General features: G+C 40.5%; 1 protein-coding gene across 5 annotated transcripts in view; it reads left to right on the top strand.

Moving 5' to 3' along the window:
- Positions 1-26,476, top strand: part of NRDE2 (NRDE-2, necessary for RNA interference, domain containing) — a 70,275-nt gene that overhangs the window by 1,660 nt on the left and 42,139 nt on the right. For 3 of the 5 annotated variants that reach the window (XR_012655828.1, XM_075065633.1, XM_075065635.1), the window contains exons 2-4: positions 15,203-15,302; positions 19,835-20,065; positions 22,179-22,328. Coding sequence is in view for 3 of the 5 variants with exons in the window: in XM_075065633.1 (XP_074921734.1) it covers positions 15,203-15,302; positions 19,835-20,065; positions 22,179-22,328 (481 nt within the window). In the remaining 2 variants the exon portion in view is untranslated. Of the gene's footprint in view, positions 1-15,202; positions 15,303-19,834; positions 20,066-22,178; positions 22,329-23,391; positions 23,686-26,476 lie in introns of those variants that run through there. The other 2 variants (XM_032784421.2, XM_075065636.1) reach the window with 2 other exon arrangements.

Here is a 26,476-nt window from a genome sequence, read left to right as displayed (position 1 = left end):
TTCTGGTTTTCAGGGCCGACTCTAGCCATTTCACTGCCCCAAGCACAGCGGCACGCCATGGGGGGCGCTCTGCCGCTCGCCGGTCCCGCGGCTCCGGTGGCCTCCCACAGGCGTCCTTGTAGATGCTCCACCGGAGCCGTGGGACCAGCGGACACTCCCCAGGGACACCTGCGGGAGGTCTACCGGAGCCACCTGCCGCCCTCTCGGCAACCGGCAGAGTGCCCCCGCCCCCCGCGGCATGGTGCCCCAAGCACGCACTTCGCGTGCTGGGGCCTGGAGCCAGCCCTGCTGGTTTTTAGCACTATTTCTAGACCACATTTTGTCCACAAATAATTTTTTAAAGAAATCATTCCCCCTTAAAGTGTCAATATTCCTAAAATGAATCATTCAATTACATTGCACTCTCTGCTGTATTTTGTTCTGGTTTTTAACCTCCTAATTCTGCAACTGAGTACAAATATTTTAGATATATTTCAGCCTCAGAGGCTCAGTGCTAATTCAGTTTTTGTGCCTGAGGTTGGAGAGGTAGACATAGGAAGTGATTAGCAAACTAACACACACTTACTTTTCCAGAATTTGTGGAAATATCTTCTATAAATGATCAACTTCCATGAATTAACAGATTTGAGCATATTTTAGTGATGTTATAAAAATTAAATATTAAACAAAAATAACTATTATACCACCATAAACTGTGATCCCATTAAATTTAACAAATTAAATAGAATAAAATGAATACTTGGGTGAGAACTAGGTGCTGTATGTGATGTTGATGAAAGATGGCAGTCTTTCCTTGGTGTCCTACCTGAGTGTCGGGGTCATTGTGCTGCTGAATGTGTCATGTTTTAGATGATACATAAAACTGAGGTGCTCTTTGATCATTTAAGATCTCTGTCCTTTTTTTTTTGGTAAGAGCTGGGGTATTAAACTCTGATGCCCTGGCATGATTTCATTTTGGGTAACTGCATTCTGCCTACTATGCTTTCCCCTCTGTTTTATTTGGATTTTTATAGTTTGACTTCTTCTCTGAAACTTTTGCTGTGCCATTTTGTACTCTAGACATCACTGCAATTTAGTGGTGAGTGAAGTGAAGAAATGTTATGAAGTTTAATTAGGACCCAATTCTGCAGAAGGCTACTACTAAACATAGTGCTTACTAATGTGAGCAGCCGCTTGATGGCAGTGTGTTGTACTTATAAGATTGGACCTGTATTTTATAATATGCCTTAAGATCCTCCAGTGAAAGATGCTTTAAAAATGAAAAATATCACTAGGTCCCACAATTTGTGCCAGAACTAGACTTTTAGAAGTTTGCAAAGCAAAAGAGTTTGTTTTGAGATTCTTGAACATTGACTCTGCTATCAGCTACTGTGCGTTTTTTTTCAGGTGGGAAGGGTAGAAAGAGTCCCATGCATTATCTTTCCTTGAAAACTGTACAATTGTAGGTAAATGATGATGAAATATGAAGAATTAAAAGCGATTCAAATATTTGTTCCCAACTCAGTATTTCACTGGAGATTATTTACAAGTAGGCTTTAACTAGGTACATGTTATGTAATGAAATAATTGTTTATTTCTCCCCCAAAGCATTAGGTCGGCATGGGTTGCCATTTTGTACAGAGTAGCAAGAGCATTTTTAACATCTGGCTGGTATAAATGATGATTTAGGGGCAATCTATGCAAGTACATTGATTGTACCAGGAGTGGAGTTGGAGTTTCTACCATGATTCTACAAGTTTAAAACACAATTCAGTCTTGTCTATGCAGGCAAGAATTAACGTGTTCATATAATCATTTCTCAATGTCAAATTGCCTTTGTTGAAATGCCCTGTGACTGGGATCCCAGTGGGGGCCAGCTGAGGTTACTGCAAACAATGGGGCATTTTATCCCCAAAGCTGGTGGATATTTCAATACGTAGATTTATCAAGCCAGCACAAAACAGCTTCTTTATTACCTCACTGGTTGCCCAGAAACCAGTAACCGAGCTTCTGGCCTCTATCCAGGTACCCAAGTCAAATATGATGAAGATTTCTGAAAATCTTATTTCATCATATAGAAGAAAAGGTTCTTCCAATCCCAAAGGATCGGACACATTACTTCTCAGGTTAATGAATATTCCAGATTTTACCCAAATATATGCTTATAGCCAATTCTTATTAACTAAACTAAAATTTATTAAAAAAGAAAAGAGAGTATAGTTAAAAGATCAATATACATACATGAGTTCAATTCTTGAGGCTCAAATTCATAGCAGAGATGGTAAAGCTTTGTAGTTGCAAAGAGTTCTTTTAGAATTTAGTCCATAGGTTATAGTCCAATGTCCAATATCATATCCAGGGTGTACCAGGTTAACTGGGATCTCATCTTGTGGCTCAGACTTCCCCTGATGAAGCTTAAGCAGATCTGAGATAAAGAAGATCAGGACCCAGGGATCTTTTATACAATTTCAAGCTGCCTTTGACAAGTCCGAGTCCCTCAGGGAACAGTAGGTAATCAGGATGACTTTGAAGGAGGTCCATCACTGGCACTTAGCTATACTAATTAACATAAGGAAATTGCCTGTTCCTCCACCGTTCACAGATGATTTGCTATACATTTCAAAGAGATGAATACAGCGATATTCCATGTTTACAATTCATTTAAATGCTAGGATGTTCTTTTGATGTCTGAACTGTCAGAATACAGCATACAGAATAGCAGAATACAGGGGAATGTTGATTACATTGTTGACCACTACCAATATACAGGGTATATGTAAACACACATGAACATCTCCCCACATGTTTTTAAGGGTTAAATTTGAGTCATTTATTTTGCAGGATCTGTCACAGGCCCTAAAATGGGAATGTAAAGAATCAGAAATTGAACCATACCTGTGTCCTTTTACTTTTGTGAGCAATCTCATTGATTTTAGTGGGTGCCTTCACCTGTTCTAGGTATAACAGATCCTTCCAGTTAAAGTTCATTTCAGATTCACATTTTAAATATTTTAGATCTGCATTATTTGGAATGTCTGTTAAAGTGGCTCACAGTGAGAATGTTACCTTTTTTATATTTTTCCCTAATTTTTTTTGACAATCATCTTGAGAAATACACATGAAAAGGGAATATCAACTGCTTTTTTCTTTCAGTTTTTTGTTTTTAGAGTATGGTTTTCACTCTTCAAGCAACTGTTTAAATTTAGAAATATTAGGTTTGATAACAATCTTCCTCCCTCCCAAAGTGAGGTGGTTTCCCTATTTCCTCCTACCTACTGAGCTTTGGGCTCACCCTTCACCCAGACTGACTGATTAATGAATGAAGTACATTTTTGTTCCCCCAGGCAATCAGTTCCCTCACTGTTTCTCTGATGACCCCTGCTTGTGTCAACACAGCAGCTCACCAACCTGTTTCCAAACAGGAAATAGTGTTTAAAAAATAGAAATGATGTATTAATGTTTTGTTTATATTAAAATACTTTGATTAGGGATTGACCTGACCTATGTTCCTTCATTTAAGATGTTCTCACCACACCTAATGCTTGAGCATATAATTCTACTGATTTCTGCAAAGAAATAAACTTGAACTCAAATAACTAAAGCAGTTTTGATTTGAAATAGCATTTTCATTCCACAGACTGGCACAAAAAAATAAAATAAATTGCAAATTAAAACAAATTTAGTTATTTTAGTGCAAGTTGATATGTTGACCAGCCCTATACTTTTTTTGTGGTTTCTACCCATTGCTGCCTTTTAGTTCTCTGTGCACTGGCGTCACGAGTGATATAGTCAATAATATACACAGTTCAGGGAACAGTGTTTGTAATTAACTAATTCAGAGGTAGAGAGACCCTCATGCACTGTGTTACGGTTTTAAGACTCAGATTTTCAGTGGCACAGCGCACCTACAGCTCCCAGTGAAGTCACGAGGAGCAATGGTCCCTAAAAATTAGGCCTCATATAACAGAATGGAGGGATGATGTCCCTAGCCTCTGTTTGCCAGAAGCTGGGAATGAGCGATAGGGGATAGATCACTTGATGATAACCTGTTATGTTCATTCCCTCTAGGGCACTTGGCATTGGCCATTGTTGGAAGACAGGTTACTGGGCTAGATGGACCTTTGGTCTGACCCTGTATGGCTGTTCTTATGTTCTAATAATAAGATTGGTAATGCAAAAATATTTCCCCCCTTATTAGGGTACTTTTACCATTTTATGTCTCAAATGGTTTTATTGTCAACTAAAACTTAGCACCTATCCACGTTAATTGTTTAAGGGCCTGGTTCTATGACTATTCTAGTCAGTGACACAGATTTCCTTCACTTCAGTGGTGCAAGGTGCCTTACTTGTTTAGGAAGAATTTTGGAGGCACTGTTATCTAACAGATTGGGAATTAGAACTTCTGGGTCCTGACATGTAGCAACAGTCTCTGTGACTTTGGACAAATCACTTAGCTTCATTATACCATCTGTAAAATGAAGCTAGTACTTCATATAATGCAAATGGTCAGAACACTTTCTACTATTAAGTACAAAGCATTATTGTCAATATTTAAAATTAAAATCAAACATGAAATGTTTAAGTATTTACTGTGCAGTAATTACTTTTTATACAAACTTATGAAAAGTATTTCAGCCAAAATAAATAATTACTCAGTAGTGAGTTATTACATATTTTATTATGTAGGTAAGCAATAATTTATTAATAAGGGAAGCTGTGTGGTTATACAAAATATCTGCAGTTCTCAAGTAGATTGTTAGGCATATGGCCAAAAATATAAAAGTGTTCAATATATCCTCTGGGATAGGTGTAATGATTTTAAGGAGGGCTAGCTGACTTATTTCCAATCCTGTGCTGTTATGCCACTTATTTGCACAACTAGAATCTTTGCCAGTCAGTTTTGTCTTTCATTATTTTCATCTGGGTGATATTGCAGAAGCTAAAATAGGCACTTTACAAATTCTACTGTGTGTTTGTGTGAACAAATAAATAATGAAAATGTCATATACACAAAGGACCAAATGCTGATCTCATTAAAATTCTTTAAATCCAGAATAATACCATTGAAGTCATTGCAGTTATTCTGGATTACACAAGTATAAATTAGATCAGAATATGACCAAGAGATCAAACAACTTTTTGTTTGGGTAGTTCCTATCTCCCTGCCCACATCAATACAGCAGTAATACAGCAGTAATACGGTTCTTTTACACAATAGCCAAATTCAAATTAAATGACAGTTTAACCTGGTCTATCTAGCTAGTGGTTTCTAGATGATTGCCAGCTTGATTGTTCATATATGGTAGGTGTAGTTGACCAGTCTCTTGTTATAGAGCACTTCATTTGTCTTTTCTTGGTGCCTGGGGCTTCCTTCACTATATACTGATACCTTCTGGTGTGTCTGTGGTGTGATATCTTCTGGTGACTTTGGTCTGTGGGATGCAACCTTAAACAGCTAGTTAGTTAAGATAATACACGTTTTTTGTTTTACATTTCTTCTTGTTTTCGGTAACCCAAATTTAATACACTTATTGTGTTTACAATATAATAGATACCAAGTTTTTTATAACACAAGTTATACTTTTGCAGTTGTTGTATAGACATTCATTTTTTACTTGAGGTGCATTACTAATATTTTCTACTAAATTTAATATCTAACTGCTAAAATAGATGCTCGCAATCTTCTGTGAGAAGGTGTATTGCTTTTCCCTGCTGAGCACTCTGCTTTACAAAAGAGTTAGTAACATAATTTTTACCAAGCTTTTTAGAGTTAATTTGCTTGTGATACCTATTCCACTTTTAACTATTTAGAATCACAAACCTTAACAACCACTACATAACATAAAAGAAAAGTGTATAACTATTAAACCAAAATACATTTTAAATGCAAGTTCATGCAAACACTTTGAGGGTATTACATTTTTATGATGCTTGATTGCAGGGGAGGGCAAACTTTTTGGCCCGAGGGCCACATCTGGGAATAGAAATTGTGTGGTGGACCATGAATGCTGACTAAATTGGGGTTGCAATGAGGACTCTGGTTGGAGTGTGGGCTCTGGGGTGCGGCCAGAAATGAGTTCAGAGTACAGGAGGGGGCTCAGGTTGGGGTGCAGGGTGGGTAAGAGCTCCGGCTGGAGGTGTGGGTTCTGGGGTGGGGCTAGGGATGAGGAGTTTGGGGGTGTAGGAGGGTGCTCTAGGCTGGGACCAAGGAGTTCGGAGGGTGAGAGGGGGATCAGGGCTGGGGGAGGGGGTTGGGGTGCGGGAAGGGGTGCAGGATCCGGGCTGGGACAGAGGGATTCAGAGGGTGGGAGGGGGATCAGGGCAAGGGGTGGGGGGTCTGTACTGGGGCTGGCAATGAGAGGTTTGGGGTGCAGGCAGGTGCTTTGCGCTGGGATTGAGAGGTTTGGAGGGTGGGGGGGAGCTCTGGGATGCAGGCTCTGGGTTCAGCAGCATGTCCCCTCTCTGGCTCCTACGCAGAGGTGCGAGCAGGCGGCCCTTCCCTGTCCGCAGGCACCATCCCTGCAGCTCCCATTGGCTGCGGTTCCCGGCAAATGGGAGCTGCGGGAGTAGCGCCTGGGGTGGGAGCAGCGTGCAGAGCGGAACCCTCTGGCTTCCCCTTCACGTGGGAGCCGGAGCGGGGACATGCTGCTGCTTCTGGGAGCTGCGTAAAGTGGCCCCTGACCCTACTCCCTAGCTGGAGTGCCAGAAGGGGGACATGCGACTGCTTCTGGGAGTCATGTGGAGTGCTCCTCCTTCTTCCCCCCAGCACCCTGCTCTCTGGCTGGAGCGGGGCAAACCCCAGATCCCACTCCCCAGCTGGAGCTCGAGGGCCGGATTTGCCCACCCCTGCTTTATAGTATTTGGGAGCCAACGGTGGAAACCTGTTGAAATTGTTTGGTTAGATTTATGCATAAATTGTTATTTTTTAAACATTTTTGCTATGGCATTCTTATAACTATATTTAAAAGTGCAAACAAGTTTATAAAAACTCAAACAAGAAATTGACATTTTGTTAAATATTACCTTAACCTTAATATTGAGGTTTCCTCTTACATTTTTTCTTTGAATAAAAAAACAAACAAAACTGTGGTTAATAAGAGAATTCATTTTGTTTGCAGTTGCATTGTTTGTTGAGGCATATATTTATAACCGAGACCTTTTTGAACTTTGGAAAAAATGGTGGTAATATTATGATGGTTATACCGCAATCATAATATTAAAATCGTGTATACTACTTATATATATTTTTAAAAAGATTATAAAATTGACTTGTTGCAACAAAATAAAAATAATTTTAAAAGTTATCACATGACACACAACATACAACACAGGACAATATGCATGATATACAGGACAGCTTTACAATTAAAAACAGATGGTACCAGAATTCTATTTAAGGCATTAAGAATTTAGTTACTAAAACAATGCATTTAAAACAAAACCAAGCAGATAAAAGGGTTAAACATTTAAATAAGCAAGTTATTATCTTTTTATTTAAAACTTTTAATAAAAATTAACAACAGAAATTTGGCAAATAATATGACTTATAAATTTAGTAACTTGAGGCATTTTTCATTACTTTATATTAACTTTATTTTAAAACTCTGCTAATTGGAAATAAGGAATGCCCATGTTTCAAATATTAGTCAGTGGTTAGGATTAGAAACAGAGTCTACTCGTCTGTTGCTTTGCAACCATATCTTCAAGAAAGTTAGGAGTAATTCCAGCTGTTGCATTCCTGAAGGGTTAAAATAATTAATTTTACTAGATTAATTTAAAGTAATTTTTTTATCTTGTTTTCTCTTTGCTGATTTGTTCTGTTTTCAGCTGTTTTATCTTTTGGAGGGTTCTGTAAAAACTTTAATTTTAAAACAGAGAGAATAATAGTGTGGAGAGGTGGAGGAAAAGGTTGGGAGGAGGGAGGGATAGCTCAGTGGCTTGAGCATTGGCCTGCTAAACCCAGGGTTGTGAGTTCAATCCTTGAGGGGGCCACTTAGGGATCTGGGGCAAAAATCAGTGCTTGGGCCTGCTAGTGAAGTCACAGGGCTGGACTCAATGACCTTTCAAGGTCCCTTCCAGTTCTAGGAGATTGGTATGTTGCCTATTATTATTTATTATTTTTAGCAACCTAGGAAAGTAGGGAGACCTGAGCCAAGAGAGATTAACTCTATCAAGATATATATTAAGGTACAGACAGCAGGAGTGAGTTTTGCAAACTGAGAAAGTATAAAGGAAAATGTAACCAGTATGTAAAAATACTCAAGAAAGAAGGTTTATATTTTTAGATTTGAGTGAGGATTGTGGCTCCGTAGGCTAAAGCAGTTGGGAACCTGCACCCCTGGTTTTTATCTTAGCTCTGAGAGTGGGAGGCGTTACTTGCTCTTGAAAAACCTGAATTTGTTCTCCCAGTGTCTATTGTTTTTGTTTGCATGCCAAATGGATTGCGGGAGTGCCCTTTTTTCCTGCAATTCATTGTTTTGGGGCAACCCCGTGTGTTAATGCATCAGTTCTAAGTGTTAACCTGCTTAGTCTGTTTTTCATTTTGAAATTTTTTTTATTCGCTCCCCTACAGGGTGGATATAAATCAATGATTTTTAAAAAAATTTAAAAATTGGATTTTTATTTAAATCAGATTTTTTTTAGTCAAATTGGATTTTTTTGATAAAATGCTTTTTGAGGAAAAAACCTGTCTAAAGATCATTTTAATTAAGATACATTATAGCTCAAAGATATCTCATCATGGAGTAGAGATTATAAATTCTAATTCTATAGTGTAAGACAATATATTCATGTAATGTTTAAGAAGTTTTGTAAATTAATGATCTAGAGAATGGTGTGGACTGCACCCTCAACAAGTTTGCAGATGACACTAAACTGGGAGGAGTGGTAAATATGCTGGAGGGTAGGGATAGGATACAGAGGGACCTAGACAAATTAGGGGATTGGATTAAAAGAAATCTAATGAAGTTCAACAAGGAGAAGTGCGGAGTATTGCACTTGGGACGGAAGAATCCCATGCACTGCTACAGACTAAGGACTGAATATGACTAGGCAGCAGTTCTGCAGAAAAGGACCTAGGGGTCACAGTGGATGAGAAGCTAGATGAGAGTCGACAGTGTGCCCTTGTTGCCAGGAAGGCTAACAGCATTTTGGGCTGTATAAGTAGGAGCATTGCCAGCAGAATGAGAGACGTGATCATTCCCCTCTATTCGGCACTGGTGAGGCCTCATCTGGAGTACTATGTCCAGTTTTGGGCCCCACATTACAAGAAGGATGTGGAAAAATTGGAGAGCGTCCAGCAGAGGGCTACAAAAATGATTAGGGGGCTGGAACATATGATTTATGAGGAGAGGGTGAGGGAACTGGGATTGTTTAGTCTACAGAAGAGAAGCAAGCAGCTATCAAATCCGCCCTAATTCAACTATCTGAAAGGGAGTTCCAGAAAGGATGGATCTAGACTCTTCTCAGTGGTATTAGATGACAGAACAAGGAGTAGTGGTCTTAAATTGCAGTGGGGGAAGTTGAGATTGGATATTATGAAAAACTTTTTCACTAGGAGGGTGGTGAAGCATTGAAATGGGTTACCTAGGGAGGTTGTGGAATCTCCTTCCTTAAAGGCTTTTAAAGTCAGACTTGAGAGAGCCCTGGCTGGGATGATTTAGTTATGGATTGGCCCTGCTTTGAGCAGGGAGTTGGACTAGATGACCTCCTGAGGTCCCTTCCAACCCTGATATTCTATGATTCTATGAAATGAGTTCCAATAGTTCATGGATTAGGGACCCAATCTTATGGGGTACCTGGGCCTTCTGTATAGATTTAGGTTAATCTTTCTATCTATCCAGTGGGACTCAGTTCTCAGTCTAGAAGATACCATCAGAGGTACTTCGTTTTTCAGTTCTCAAACTGTGGATTTCTCTCCAGAGAGAACATGCTAGTTAACAGCAAAAATGTTTTTAAATAAATAAATAACATATAGAGGTGAGAAATAACAGACCTCAACCCTGTTGTCCCTCTGCAAATTTGTGTACACAGAGTCAATCCCTTACCTCTCTCTAAAAGTGAAAATGTTTCAAAAAGTTCAATGAATAGAAAATTGTTGGGAGTGGAATAGATCTGGACAAGGAGAAGAAGTCTGGAGATAAATGTGAGAAGGGAGAGGCAGGCAGTAGAAATAAAATTGAAACTGTTTGAGCAGCATATTCCAGACACCTTGAGGTCTTTCTGAGTGTAGCCTTCATTGATTTGAGACCTACCATACCATTCTTTCACTAGAAGGGAAAACCTATAATGGCAGCAGGCCGTAAAAGAGACCAAGTTTGGGAATAAGAACCGTTCAAAAGTATTATGTTTGCTGATAATGTTTTAAAGAAAGGCGCACAGGTGAACTGGTGGAAGTCACTTCAGCACTTGGATTCAGAGACTGTTGAAGTGATAATCTCACTTTAACAGCAGTAGCTTCTTCTGTCGGTTTAGAAAGACTATTTTCTTCCTTTGGACTAATTCATTCCAAATTGAGAAATCATTTGGGACCCGAGAAAGCAGGAAAGCTTGTTTTTCTTTTCCAGATTATGAACAAACAGGAAATGAAGGTGAAGGTGACTGAATTAAATTTCATGTAATTATTTTAGTTAAAAACAATTTTAACAAAAACAAACCTGATTTTAAGAAACTTGAATGTTTAACTAAATTCAAAAATTCATACGCTTGTTTTGTTAAAATATTATATGTTTGCTGTTGAAGAAAAAAATCCAGAATACATAAAGTTGTTGTTTTAGTTAACTAAACCAACTTAAATATCTGTCTGGTGATGTTCTCCTCCTACTACAGCAGGCGTGGCCAACCTGTGGCTCTGGAGCTGTATGCAGCTCTTCATAGTTTAATACACGGCTCCTTGCACAGGTGCTGACTCTGAGGCTGGAGCTACAGATGCTAACTTTCCAATGTGCTGAGGAGTGCTCAGTGCTCAATCCTGAGCTGCCCCAGGCCCTGCCCCCACTTCACCCCCTTCCTCTGAGCCAGTCATGCCCTCACTCTTCCCCTCACCCCACCAGAGCTTCCTGTGCACTGTGAAACAGCTGAATGCTGCAGGCGGGAGTCATGGGGAGGGTGGGAGAGTCACTGATTGCTGGGGCTGCTGGCGGGTGGGAGGCACTATGGGTTGGAGTAGGGGGAGCTAATGAAGTCTGCTGACGTAGTACTGTGGCCTTTGGCAATGTACATTTGTAAATTCTGGCTCCTTCTCAGGCTCACGATGGCCGTCCCTGTAATGCAGCATGGCAAGAAAATCCTCCAAATATTAATAATAGTTCACCTCCCAATAACTTCATAAATTTCTACTTCAGTTACCTTTGGTAAATGAAATAACCAAACAATCAGTCATTTTCTGATATAGCTGTAAAACTAACCTGAAAAGTTTTCAAAATAAATCACTTAAAAAATGTATAGTGTGTACCTTCTAAAAATGAAACCTACATCTATCTCTGAGTTGTGAAGAATATGTATTAAGATTGTAACAACCAACAAGAGTGCACTTTTATGTAGAAATCTATGACTAAATCGAGTCTTCCTGACCAGTGATTTAAATCAGCTGTTTCCAACGTTATATTATCTTCCTGTGCTTTCTGTCTCTTGACTGTTTGCTACCCTGTTAGGAGAGTGGGAGCATTCCAGGACTGTGTGGCTTCTTCTGCTTTTTTTTTTTTTTAACTCTTTCTTTGTTTCTGTGTTACTTATCCCGCCAGTCTTGTGGTGTGTTGTCTTAACCATTTAACAGCCATGGTCATAGTTTTGCAATATTTTACTTTTATTTTTTAAGGCTATACTGTAGTCTCTGCACTGGCCTTACAGATTCCATTACATGTTTCTTTCCCACCATATTTTTTAAATTCACATGGACCTCCTTTGCTGGCAACCCAGTGTGTCCAGACCTTATTAAACTTTGTGGGGTTTTATAGGGAGGGGCTAAGGGCTTAGCATGTAGCTTTCTGCCGTGTTAGATTGGGATTCTTACAGAGGACAGCTTACTTACCAGATCAACAGTCAGGGTCACCAATGTTGTCAGATGTTTGACTCCTGTGTGCTGTCCCAGCTCTGCGCAGATAGTTGGTACAGCAGACCTTAATCAAACTGCCCAATGACCGCAACATGGTTAAGGTACGGAGCCACCCAACCAGGTTTATTGTCGACGAAGCACGGTAATAGCACTTAGTAGATTCTGCGAGGATACTGAGGCTTGTATGCCCGTGACAATGGACCACCTCAGTCAGTGGAGGGACTTACCGCTGCCCCATAGGCCAGACAAAGGGTTAAAGCAAGTAATCCCAATATTTATGGACTGAGACAATCTGGGATAAACAGCTTGCATACCACCTTACCTGTTGCATGACATGTTTGTTACCTCTCCTTGTACTTTCCGCCTGATGTTTTAGACAAAACATTCCTATTCACCACCTGTCTTCGTACCTTTACTCCTGATGTTTCAGTCAAACTATCTCTATTCATCACTTTTGTCAAACCATTTTATCATGTACAAGGTTAGGGTGTTCTTGTGCTGGCCTGCTGGAATGTATTTACATATTTGATGTGTTTTAGCAATGCTAGCAATACTAGTGCCGAGTTTGTGTACGCGTCACTGATTTGCAGGCAAGTATTTGCTTTTGATATGGCCTGACAGTTACTCATAGCATAACCTTTGCTGATTTTGGTTCTGGCATCAGGCCTATGCTTCATGGCTCTCTCTTTCTACTACAAATAGCTTGGTATATTCAGGTTCTTATTGATTGGGGGAGGGATAGCTTGGTGGTTTGAGCATTGGCCTGCTAAACTAAGGGTTGTGAGTTCAATCCTTGAGGAGGCCATTTAGGGAACTGGGGTAAAAATCTGGGGATTGGTTCTCCTTTGAGCAGTGGGTTGGACTAGATGACCTTCTGAGGTCCCTTCCAACCCTAATCTTCTATGATTGTACATTTTTAGTATGTTAGAAAATGGTGAATGATATATTGCTTACGGACTAGATAATTCACGTTTTGCTTATGATTAAGGATAAGATTGTCACAGAGGTCATGGATTCTGTGGCTTTCCGAGACCACCTGCTTCAGCCTTGGGCGGTGGGGGGACCCTGAGCTCCTCCCACTCCTGCAGTGGGGCTGAGCTCCCCCACTTCCTCCACGCAGGACTTGGACTTCGGTTGTCCCCAGTCAACCCCTCCTTCCATTATTTTTAGTAAAAGTCACAGACAGATCATGGGCTTCTGTGAATTTTTGTTTATTGCCTGCAACTTGTCCGTGACTTTTACTAAAAATAACCATGACAAAATCTTAATATTACTCATGTTTTGTGTCAAACTGTTAGGATGGAAACTGGAATTTAATTACACACACCCAACAACATATAAAATGAATTATTAAATGAAATATCCTTAAATGTTTTGATAAAAGACGTTTATGTATCAAAAATGTGTTTCACATTTATAACTAAATGATTTATTAACAGAGGGATTAACTGTAGTCAGTGAATTAGGCTGATTATTTCAGGTCACCAAGGGAAATTTTCAAATATGCCTGTGTGAAAGTGACTGGAATTTAAGTCCTAATCTTGCCTAAGTTTGTTGAAAATGAGACAGTTTACTAAATTACTTAGGCTGACCTGTTGTGCCATATTCGTAAAGCTTGATCTCAAAAGTTTGATGTTTTCCTCCTAATTTTTTCTTTATATAGAAAAGTAGTTTTTAACTCAGTTTTTGATTTCAAAACTCACGGATTCGGCATATCTATTTTTTATTAAAATTTTTCAATAGATTGTAATAAATTTAGGCTTTAATATATTTTGTAATAAATTCAAATTTCATTTTAAACAGGTTCATCATAAAGAGAATTATTGTTATCAAAATCAAAGAAATCTGATTTTAATTAAAAATCAGATTTTTTTGTTTTTTAAATCATTTGAGTTTTATAGACCTTGAGTCCCACACATTGAGAGCTTCTGAGGAACTGTGTATGGTAGGCTTGCAAATTCAGGCCAACAAGGACACCTTTACTTACAATCAAACCTTATTTACTTCTGGCAAGTCTTACTTGAATGAGTGAACCTTGTTCATGTAAGGCCCTAAGATGGACAAGGTACAGGACAACAGTTCAGGGAAGTGAGACAGAAGAGAAGGTTTTGATGTGGAATTGTAAGGAAGTACTCCTGGAAGAATTGCATTTTGAAGGAGGAGGGAGAGGAGTAGGGAAGGAATCGGAAGTTTTTTTGTTTTTTTTTCCCCATTATTATTACCACCACCACAAGCATCATGGCAACAGATTTTGTGCCTCCACTAGCTATTTTTCATGATTCTGAAAGGCTGGAATAAATATTTTTTGTATTCGTCCTCATCTTTTTTACTATTCTGAATGTTTATGAAAATAGCTCTTTGTTTCTGAATAGTTCATTTCCTTCTCTTTATTCTCCAAAAGAAGTCAACATCGACTCTCTTTTACCATTCTGTTGTTGTGGAGATAGTTTTGATGGCACAAGTAAAAATTATGGCAATGATTAAGTAGCCTGAACGGGTGAATTTTTAAACACAAAGAGTTGGTATTTATGGAGAGATCTCCAGCAATAAAATGTCTGGGAAGTGAACCAACTTTCATATCCTACCATCATCCAGAAAAAGTGACATCAGCAACATTTTGAAGAAGTAATCACTTAAAATTCATATTAGTATATCAGAATTAAATGTGTCTTTGCTTTCATTTGATAAAGGAGTAATGATACGTTAGTGGTTACAGGAGGAGGAGTCGAAGGTTTGGGGTTCTAAATCTGGCTCTGCTATGTGAACTTGTATAAGTAACTTAAACTTGCTGAGTGTCCCTATCTGTAAAATGGGTTTTAAAATACTTTTCATACAGATAGTATTATGAGGCATAATTAGTTAGTATACGTGCAGTGCTTTGATATACTTGAAGGAATTAAATAAATAACACTTTGTATTTGCGTGTAGCACAATCTTATTTTTCAGAATTTTTAAAGATAAAATAATTTCTGTATGTGCTAAATGTGCTAAAACTCAGTGCTCTGCTAAGTGAAAATTTCATGGATTGCTTTCCACTATCCTTGCCTCTTATAAATGACTTTAGTGATGTTTGCTGTGAATTAGGTTGTCTGCTGACTAGATGAATCTCTGCAATTTTAAAGAGCACAGCAGGTAAATTTTTGTAGATCTCACATTTTTCTCTACCTGCAGAATTGGACTGGCTTAGCAATCCAAGCTTCTGCACAGAAGATGCATTGAAACTGCACCAGCATGCTGCAGATCTTACTCCTGAGAGCTCACAACTTATAAGGTAGCAGGTTCTTGGCAACTTTTTAAATATCCTTTTTCTAATGTCCTAGTTTTCTTTTGTTGTAAGTGTGGCCAAACTCAGGAGCTTACAGTGTAGCTTTTCATTGCATGGTTTACTGTTTACATCACCAACAGTTGTTCCAGTGAAAGATATTATCTCACCCACCTTGTCGCTCAGTTCACTGGTTAGAAAGCCAGCATGGTGTCATTTGTAAAACTATGAATAATTATTGCATTTCCTTTCATTTAAAGCGGGGTGGGTAAACTACGGCTCGTGGGCCGGACCCTCCTGCCCGGCCACATAGCTCCTGGCCCAGGAGACTCACCGCCAGCCCCTCCCCTGCTGCTCCCTCTCCCGCACAGCCTCGGCGCACTGCGCCAGCGGCAGCACAGCTGCAGAGCTGCAGCCTGAGCTGGTGCTCTGAGCAGCATGGCTGTAGTGCTGCCAGCCACCGGTGCTCCAGGCAGCGTGGTAAGAGGGTAGGGGAGTTCGGGGTGGTGGTCGGGATGAGGATGTGGCTAGGGGTTGGGGCAGTCACAGGGCAGGGAACAGAGGGGGATTGAATAGGGGCAGGGGTCCCGGAGGGGGCAGTCAGGAAGGAGAGGGGGTGTTGGATGGAGTGGTGGGGGCAGTCAGGGACAGGGGATCCGGGAGCGGTCAGGGAATGGCGTAGGAGTGGATGGCGTAGGAGTCCCAGGGGGGCTGTAGGGGGCGAGAAGCAGGGGGGGTCTGATAGGGGTCGGGGGCCGGGCCACGCCTGGCTGTTTGGGGAGGCACAGCCTCCTCTAACTGGCCTGCTATTCAATTTTGGAAACTTGATGTGGCCCTCAGGCCAAAAAGTTTGTCTGCCCCTGATTTAAATTATTGAGAAATTAGCCTTTTAAAATTACTTTTCATTTAGCTTTTTCTCTCTGATGCATTCAAATCACTGCTAATTTTAGTGATAGGTGGGAGCTGAGTGATCATGATTAAGGCAGTGTGTTAGTCACTGGTGTTTTTAGTAAAAGTCATGGACAGGTCACAGGGAAATCCACAGCCTGTGACCTGTTCATGACTTGTAGTCCATACACCTGACTAAATCTTGTGGTGGTGGCCGTGGGTGCGGTGGTTGCTCAGGGTGGTGGCCTAGGGGGCACCACAGGTGCTGCAGGATGAAGGTTGGTGGGGCTGGCAGGCTCCCTATCTGGCTCTGCACCTCCCTGGAAGCAGCAACATCCCAATCCCTCAGCCCCTAGGCATAGGCACGGCCAGGCAGTTCTACACGCTGCCTCTGCCTTGAGCACTGGCTCTGCAGTTCCCATTGGCCACGACTCCTGGCCAATGGGAGCTGTGGGGGCAGAGTCTGCAGGCAGAGGCTCTGCGCAGAGCCCGGAGGCTGCGCCTCTGCCTAGGAGCCGAGGTATGTCGCCGCTTCCGGGGAGCCCCCCAAAGTAAGCACTGCCCAGAGCCCTCACCTCCTCCTGTGCCTCAATCCCCAGTACCCTCCCACACCCAAACTCCTGCTGCTGCTGTGGGAGGGGTGAATGATGGCCTGAGACTGCCCCAGCAGTGGCTGGGGTGGCTGGCCCAGGGACTACCTGAGCTGCTCAGGTGGCCCCCAGGCCAGCTGCCCTGGCCACTGCAGAAGCCACAGAATCCGTGACTTCCATGACAAACTCACAGCTTTAATCATGATTTTTCATTAGCTTTTAAGTATTCTAAGTAATCCTTGAAGGAATGCTAAGGCTTAGATACCATCTTTGTGTTCCCCCCCTGCCCCCCTCCCCCGTTCATTATGAAAACCAGTTCAAATAGTCACTTTCCCTACCACAGTTGAATATAGAAGATTGTCAGTATAAACTGTGCAGACATAGGCATTAATGAAATACTGTCCCATGTAAAGCTGTGGAGTTGCAGTTCAATCTTACAGATCACTTATATAGCTGATTAAAGGGCATTTTGATTAAAAAAATCGATCCAGTTCTGTGGAATACAGGGTTGTATTTTAAACACTTTTCCCAAGAGGGTGCAATACTAGACATATTGATTTAAGTCTTGAGTGCATTCTGTAGTAGTTAATGGAGTGGGTGGGTGAGGTTCTGTGGCCAGCAATGTGCAGGAGGTCAGACTATATGATCAAGATGGTCCTTTCTGACCTTAAAGTCTGAGTCAGGTTGAAGCAGGAAAGTTCTGAGCTTCAGTGATTTTTAATTTGGGACAAAGTCCTTTGTTTGATGTGTCGGCTGCTCTTTGTACTGACAAAAATGTGTTTGTTACAAAAATCAAAGTTGAATCCATCTCTGTTCACCAACTTATGTTTGACTTGGGTTATCAGAATATAACTTCTGCAGCTAAACTTGCCAAAACTTTGTATATTTGTCATTTTTCTTCAAGTCTTTACAGGCTTATAATGTGATAAAGCAAAAGGAATTCTGAAAATTACCTTGCAGATGACATTATGTAAACAGCAAATATTTTAAATAAAAATATAATTTGAATTAAACTATCAAGAGAGAAAATATACGGAGGAATTATTTCGTAAATTTGACTACTTTAATTTTTGGTACATTTCGAGGGATTTTCCCCAGTGATTGGCAGTAGCCCAGTCATGGATTTTTAACACCTATTTGTTTTCCCAAAAGGTAGTCTGTAAATAATTTTTAAAAGGTTGAGTTTGTGACCTTTTTTTTTTTGGTATCTTTATGAAGAAGGGTGCCAAGTGCTTTTTGTAGATTCCAAGGCTAGAAGGGACCATTATGATGATCTAGTTTGATCTCCTATGTAATACAGGCTATAAAACTTCCCAAAAATGATTCCTAGAGCTTATCTTTTAGAAAAACATCCAATCTAGTTTTAAAAATGGTCAGTGATGGAGACTCCATCATGAGACCTAGAACGTAATATCGGCCATATTGGTGCAGACCAAAGGTCCATCTAGCCCAATCCTGTCTTCTGACAGTGGCCAATGCCAGGTGCTTCAGAGGAAATGAACAGAACAGGTAATCATCTACGAATTCATCTGCTGTCAGCCATTCCCAGCTTCTGGTAAACAGAGGCTAGGGACACATTGTTCCTGGTTAGTTACTCTCACCTTATTTCCCATCTGAATTTGTCTAGCTTCAACTTCTAGCCATTGGATCATGTTTTACCTTTCTCTGCTGGATTGAAGAGCCCGTTATTAAATATTTGTTCCCCATGTAGATCTTAAAAATTGTAATCAAGTCACCCCTTAATCTTCTTTTTGTTAGACTCAAAGAGCTCAATCTATATAGTTTATCGCTATAAGGCATGTTTTCTAATCCTTTAATTCTTCTCGTGGCTCTTCTGTGAACCCTCTCCAGTTTATCAACATCATTGAATTGTGGGCACAGAACTGGACACAATATTCTAGCAGTAGTTACACCAATGCCAAATACTGAGGTACAACAACCTCTCTCTACTCCTGCTCGAGATTCCCCTGCTTATGCATCCTAGGATCACATTAGCTCTTTTGCCCATAGCATCACACTGGAATCTCTTGTTAAGCTGATGATCAGCCACGACCCCCAAGTCTTTTTCAGAGTCTCTGCTTCCCAGAATAGACTCCCATTCTATAAATATCACCTACATTCTTTGTTTCTAGATGTATACATTTATATTTAGTCACGTTAAAATGAATGCTGTTTGGTTGAGTGCAGTTTACCAAGCTTCTTTTTTTGCCCCTGAAAGAGGGCTTTTTTCTGACTGGTTTTTGATCTTCGAAATATCAAGAATGTCAAGTCTGGTCTCTTTTGCTTTTTACTGAAAGATGTCTTGAAAGTATCAGGTGTTTGTCAGTTTGTATCTTAGCTGAGAGGGAACTGATTTCTTAACAAAAACATGCCTTCTTCCAGCTGTTCATGAAGTACTGAAATTAACAGTGAGCATCCTCTCAATTGCTTTCTTTATTCTCAATTGCTCAGCTTTCAGTTGCTTGTACTGTAAAATTTTACTAATTTTCTCGTGAGCATAGATTCTTCCAAGATCAGCAAGAAATATATTTCTAATCTAAAAAGTATATATAATATATATTACAACACATCTTTCAGGTATTTCTTATGCATCAATAAAAAGCAAAAAGGAGCACTGGTCATTCCCTCCCCCCACCCCTCTTTGAAAGCCTCTCCAATCATTTTATCTTGATCTAACGTGAAAGTGGCCTTGCAAAATTGTCTTGAAAATTTATCAGCCCAGGTACAAACGCAACTCATTCACTTTTACTCTGGGGGTGATAATAGAAAGGACTACTGATATTTATTCACTTATCAAAGTGTACTTACCATGGGCAAGTGCAGCTTTGTAAGATCTGTCTCAAGTAGTCATTTCCAAAAAAATTTCAGTAATTTTAAAGGTAAAGGTGGTGGCTGTTGCTCATATTTCTTCCACTTTTGTGGCAACCGTTGATTCAGTTCACTGTCTGAAAGCTATCATTCTCTATAATTTGGAGAATGAGGAAAACTCTGGTTATGAACTTTCTCACTGGTGAGATTTCTTTAAAATTGTTCTAACTATGTAAGGAATGATTTGTTTCTTAGCAGGAGTCCTTCAAGATCAAAACTCTCAGGCGGAAGTAATACCAATGAAGATCTAAAAAAATCAACTAAGAAAAGGAAAGGGAAAAAGAAAAAGCATCACCACCACAAGAAAAGAAAAAAGAAAACTAGAGAGGAATCAAGTAACAGCGAGTCAGACTCAGACAATGAGTGCATGAAGGATAAACCTAGAGGAAGTGACACAAACCATGAAAGAGAAGCAGCGACATTGAAGTATGTGCATTTTACTGATATGCTTGGATATAAATATAATCCTATTCTAGTACGTGTTGCTTGAACTGGTTAGATGAGAGTACTGTGACCAGTGGGTCAGTTTTAACGCTTATTCTCTTAAGTTTAAACTTCCATTGTAACTATCTTAGAACAGCACAAGAAACACTCAAACATTTTTTTTTTATCCATTGTTGCATCTGAAAATTTATGATGAGGAATATTTTATGAGGTATTTTTCTCCAGAACTGAACGGAATAGCAGAGCAATGAAAATGTGGTGCTTTTTTAATCTTAATGCTCCCTGTGAATTATTGTAAATCTTTGTTTCATTATATTAATCTTGAGTAACCTGTTGTGCTTTGAGAGGAATTGTATTAAACGATGTTCTTAGATACTGCAGAAGATTGAAGTTGTTGAATAATGAAGCAAAAATTTATTTTTCCTAAGGGGAAGTGTTTCATTATACTATGCATTCATAATTTCCCCTCTCAGCAGTGGGCATTCATTATAAGATGTATATTGATGTTTGTATTAATTTAGTATTTTTAGTTTTATTTCTGGCCTTTAGCCATTCATTAGTATGCAGTATGCGTCATACACTTTATTTTTTGTATATGTGAATCAAGATTTGAGTGAGTGATGTTCTATTATATACGTGGTTCTCAATCAGGGGTACACATACTCCTGAGGGTATGCAGAGGTCTTCTAGGGAGTACATCAACTCATCTGGATGTTTGCCTAGTTTTACAACAGGCTGCATAAAAAGCATTAGCGAAGTTGGTACAAACTAAAATTTCATACAGATAATGATTTGTTTATACTGCTCTGTATATTATACACTGAAATGTAAATATATTATTTATATTCCAATTGATTTATTTAGAATTGTATGGTAAAAATTAGAAAGTAAGAAATTTTTCAGTAATAGTGTGCTGTGACACTTCTGTATTTTATGTCTAATTTTATAAGCAAGTAGTTTTCAAGTGAGGTGAACCTTGGGGTATGCAAGACAAATCAGACTCCTGAAAGGGGTACAGTAGTCTGGAAAGGTTGAGACCCACTGTATATCACCTGTTGGCTTGCTGCTGCTTTCAGAGACACTAAAATAACCAGAAACTAGTCTGTATGTGGCAAGAAATATGTTTTAAAGTGACCAGTATGATGGTTTGAATAGGAGAAAGAGCGTGCATGGGTGCATTGGGTGCCCAGGCTCAAAAGGTGGACCTTCCATTTTGCACTGACCACTCTCATTGGTCTTTGATCACCTAACTGTAATTCGGGTGCCCAAACAAAAGGATTGATATTCTTGTACGGTACCTGTACTGTGCATATAAGTTGTTTTTGTATATTTTTTTCTGAGAAAACTTAACACTCTTTAAATATAAAGTCTGTGTTAAATTTTATGTTTAAAACTCTCACTGATGTTAAAATGGGACCTATGCACAGAATTATTCCTCTTCGCATTTACATCTGAAACATAAACAGTGAAACCCTCTTGAGTGCCTTGTCGTAGGTGAATGTTGAAAACCTTTTCAGGGTGCTGAAGCTCCTTTTTTTGTAATACAAATGTGAAATCAGAATTCACCTTATCTTGCAGCTCTTAGAGAGGTAACTTAGCTGCTTTAAAAAAAAAAAAATCACTTATGTAACTAATTCATAAAACCTTTACATTTTACTGAATTGCATTGGTATTGTTACAGAAAATCAGCACAATATACTAACAGATTATCCCCTTTTTTATTAACTTTTTCTTATAGAGAAAGTTACAGTTAATAGCAATATTTTTTTTTTGCAGGCTTTAGACTTAGTAAGAAACCCATTTATTAAATCCTGTTAAGCACTTTCCACGCTCTTGGAAGTCCATTTGGGAAATGCAGTGAATGATTTTCTTTTGAAAGTTCACTGTATTGGTGGCTCCAGTGGTAAATTTCCCCTTCTGTTTTCCCATCTCTTTCACCAGTGTGTGATTTATTTGTTAAATGGTACATGTATCATGGCTTTTTGAATGTGTATAATTTTATTATGGGATCTAGAAATGTTACATTTCCTGGTTTTGTAAATGCTTAATGTTTAACTCAGATGTTCTGAAAATGCTTCTTCCTCCCCTTCTTCAGTCTAGAAGACATAACTTCACATGGTGTCACCAGTCGCTTTGTTTGGCTTGAGGATATTCAGGCTTTGACAGCAGAGACCTTCAGAACAGACAAGAATCCAGACCCTGCAAACTGGGAATACAAGTCACTGTATCGAGGGGACATAGCAAGGTACAATGGGCTGTTTTGTTTTGCTCTTAAAATGTCTCAAGACATGTTAGTGGTGAGATTATATTAAAAGTTTGACACTAAAAATATTTATTTATAAAATGTAATACCATGCTCAGTAATGTCCCTAGCCTCTGTTTGCCAGAAGCCGGGAATGGGTGATGGGATGGATCATTTGATGATTACCTGTTCTGTTCATTCCCTCTGAGGCACCTGGCATTGGCCACTATCAGAAGACTCAGTATGGCCGTTCTTATGACCTGCGAGAGCCACGGCTGATGTATGTGAAGCTGTGGTTGTCTTTACTGTCCCCTTGTCTGGACTGGTAGGGGTAGGGATGCGGCCCCTGATGCCACGTGGAATGCTGGGGGCAGGTGGTGTATAGAGGCACTATGCTGCAGTACTCCATGGACTGCAAAGGGAGGCGAGTCTGTGATTGTTGAACCTGTAGGTCCACAAGAATCTGCAGCATCTGTTTGCTTTTGGAAAAGCCCCATTATGTCGTGGTGCATCTCCTTCTTTTCCTGGTAGGCCCCCTGGGCCTTTTTCTGATCCGTTTTTTCCATCTCCACACAGTCTGTGATATTCATCCTCCAGGCCATCTGTTCACAGACTGATGCAGCACTAGCTTCCAGGATCTCACAGGACATGTCCATTCTGAGTCGTCTTTTTTTCTCCTCTTTATCTGGCTCAGGTGTTCTGTATGTGTGGAGGGGGAAACTCCTCAAACTGGTACAGCACAGCTACAAATAAAATACAAAGGTGCCATAGTCAGTATAGTCAAATGGAAATCAGAAGTTAAGATTCAGAATTCCCTTGCCTTGCTCCCCTAAAGTTTTAAACAAGACTTGCTTATTGACGCTTCTGCTTTGCAGTGATTGTACAGAGTGCCACTCACAGCACCAACCATGGTGAGTATGGCTTGCTGTGGTGAGGGAAATGAGGAGGGAATTTCTTGATTGCATGAAACTCTGTGGGAGTACAGGCCAATGGCATTGAATACTGGCACCATTTTCCACAGGCAGTGGTGATTTTAGTTGGTATCTCACTCCTGAAGGTAATAAAGGCACAGAGAATATAGCTGTGGTGGTGTCCCAGAGCTGTTCAGGCCCGTATGCTGCTAGCCTGTTTACTGCAATGGTGCCTACCGAAGTTATTGCTGACTGGCATGGGAAAGTGTCCTACTGTGGAGGAAGAAATAAGGCTGCCATCCCTAGAAACCTTCAGGAGAGGATTGCAGTGTACCTCCATGAAAATTTCATTGAGATTGTTCAGGAGGATTTAAGGGACATCCCTGTGTACATAAACAAACTGCTCTGCATGGCCCCCTGCCTAACTCTAGAGGGAGAATGAAAAACTGGTAACATTTCTACCTTTGTTGTACCTCTTCTGGTGCAAGAAAATTAATGAAAAGTCAATAGCTGTGTCCTGAGAAGTTGGGGGCGCTTTATTGTACTGACAAATTTACGCAGTTACCCCAGGTTCCTTCCCCTGCATCAGGCTTGCCCATGCTTGACTGCTGGGACTGACTGTACTGTGGTGGAGTCTAAAACAGGTCCTGGTTCACAGCATAGCAGCCTTCCTCCCCCCTGCACTCATATTCCCAATTCTCCTCTTCCTCCTCCCTCACCTCCTTGTGTTCTGTGTTCACAGCAGGGGCCTGTGACTCAGCCTGCTTGGGGGTATCCATGTGTGGAGGTGGTGGTGGGGTCTCTGCCAAGTATGGCATGCAGCTCTTTGTAAAAGTAGCAGGACTGTGACTTGGCACAGGATTGATTGTTGGCCTCCCTAACCTTCTGAAATGCCTGCCACAGTTCCTTCTCTTTCACGTGGCACTGCTGCTGATCCCTATCACACCCCTTCTTCTATAAGCAGATTGCACGAGGGATGCAGATGTCCACATTTCTATGGCTGGTCTGTAGCTATGTGTGCATATCCTCTTCTCCACGCAGGCCCAGGAGATCCATTATCTCCTGTTTACTCCTGGCCAGAGCACATCTGGAGCATATAGCTGGCATGGTCAGCTGGGCAGTTGTGCACAACAGTGGTGAGCTGCTTAGAGGTGTGCTCATGAAAATGGACTGTCAAGAAAAGGCATTTGAAAAATTCACAAGGTTTTAAATGGGGGTATGTGACATTAACCAGGGTACAAGCTGGATTTGATGAACAGCTGCATCCTTTGAATTCTCTAGTCTGGGGCGCCTTTTACACTGCTTCGCTATGAGAGCTACCACTCCGTGTCTGCTCATAGCCTCCAGCATGTAATTTACTCCCAGTTATACAATATGAGTGCTATTGCCAGCCACTCTTGAATTACACTGCAGAGCAACACCAGCAAATTCCCTTTCTCCCAGAAATGTACATCTTGTACTGCCCAGCTCTCTCCTGCACAATACAAGCTTATATAAAGTACGTCATTTTATTAATAGAAAATGATAGCACAAATCCTGTTATCTCAAATAGAGTTTCCCAGACGCTTCAGTCCAAACACATTGATTTAGGTAAAACAGGTTTGTTAACTACAGAAAGCTAGATTTGAAGTGACTACAAGTAATGAGGCATAAAAGTTCAGAATTGGTTACAAGAAAATAAAAGTAAAACTCAACTAAAGCCTAACTTAAGCTAAGTGAATTCAAAGCAAAGGTCTCTCACCACAGTCTTAGTGTCTGAAACTCTTTCAGTCAGGATCTCTCCCCCAGTCCAGTGCTTATTCCTTTGTTCTTCAGGTGTTGTCAGTGCTGTGAGTAGAGATGAAGGGGGAGAGAACTTGAGACATCTCTCCTCTTTTCTTTTAGTTCCTTCTCCTCTTTGTGAGTCATCTCCAGCTAAGGTTCACGAGACAAAGTATGAAAGTCACAGAAAGTGTGTGAGGAAACTGAGGTACAGAAAAGGTCACACAGCAAGTCAGTGGCAGAGTCAGAAATAAAACTCAATGCCTGACACCTAGTCCAATGTACGACACCGTAGAAACATTCTTTCTTTCTTGTTCTCATAGACTCATAGACTCACAGGTCAGAAGGGACCAATATGATCATCTAGTCTGACCTCCTGCACAAGGCAGGCCACAAAACCCTACCCATACACATTTATAACAACCCCTAACCCATGACTGAGTTATTGAAATCCTCAAAATTATGATCTGAACCTCAAGCTGCAGAGAATCCACCAGCAAGCCGACCATGCCCAGCTGCAGAGGAAGGCGAAAAACTCCAGGGCCTCTGCAATCTGCCTGGAGGAAAATCCTTCCCGACCCAAATATGGCGATCAGCTAAACCTGATCATGTGGCATGACTCACCAGCTAGCACCAGAAAGAATTCCTGCAGTAACCCAGTTCCCATCCATCCAACATCCCTCAAGACCATTGAGCAAACTTATCTGCATAATCCAAGATCAAATGCCCAAATTAAACTATCCCATCATAACATCCCCTCCATATACTTATCTGGCTTAAGACTAAGCTTGATAAGTCTTTTGCCCCACTACTTCCTCGAAGGCTGTTCCAAACTTCACTCCCTAATGTTAGAACTTTGTCTATTCACAGTCTAACTTCCTAATATCCCAGTTTGTACCATTCGTCTTGTGCCACATTAGTACAAACTTACAATACCTCGCCTCTCCCCTAACGTTAATCCCACTCTGATATATTATTATAGACAAGATATCCTCCCGAGCCTTTGGCCAGCAAACATATCCAAGCTCTTTGAGTCTCCTTCATAAGCAGATTCTATCCTGGATCATCCTAGTAGCCGTCCTCTGAACCTGTTCCAGTTGAATTCATCTTCTTAAAATTGGACACCAGAACTGCAACACAACATCCAGGGGGGTCTCACCAAGCGCCGTATATAACGCACTAACACCACTTCTCCTTGGAAATACCTCGCTGATGCATCCAAAACCGCATTGTCTTTAACAGCCATAACATTGCCGGCTCATAGCCATCCTGCTATCAACCAATACCCAAGTCTCTCCCCTCCGCTCTCAACTGATGCGTCCCCAACGTAATATCTAAATTCTTATATTAATCCCTAAGTGCATGACTTGCACTTTTCACATATATCCATCTATACTATTACTTCCAGTTACAAGGTGGTCCAGATCTTCCTGAATAGTATCCCGTCCTTCTCCGTGTGAGCAATACCCCCCAGCTTCG

The sequence above is a fragment of the Chelonoidis abingdonii genome, chromosome 4, assembly GCF_003597395.2.
Source record: "Chelonoidis abingdonii isolate Lonesome George chromosome 4, CheloAbing_2.0, whole genome shotgun sequence".
NCBI classification, from domain to species: Eukaryota; Metazoa; Chordata; order Testudines; family Testudinidae; genus Chelonoidis; species Chelonoidis abingdonii.
The sequence above is the reverse complement of the archived record's forward strand: the minus strand, read 5'-3'. Positions and strand labels throughout refer to the sequence as shown.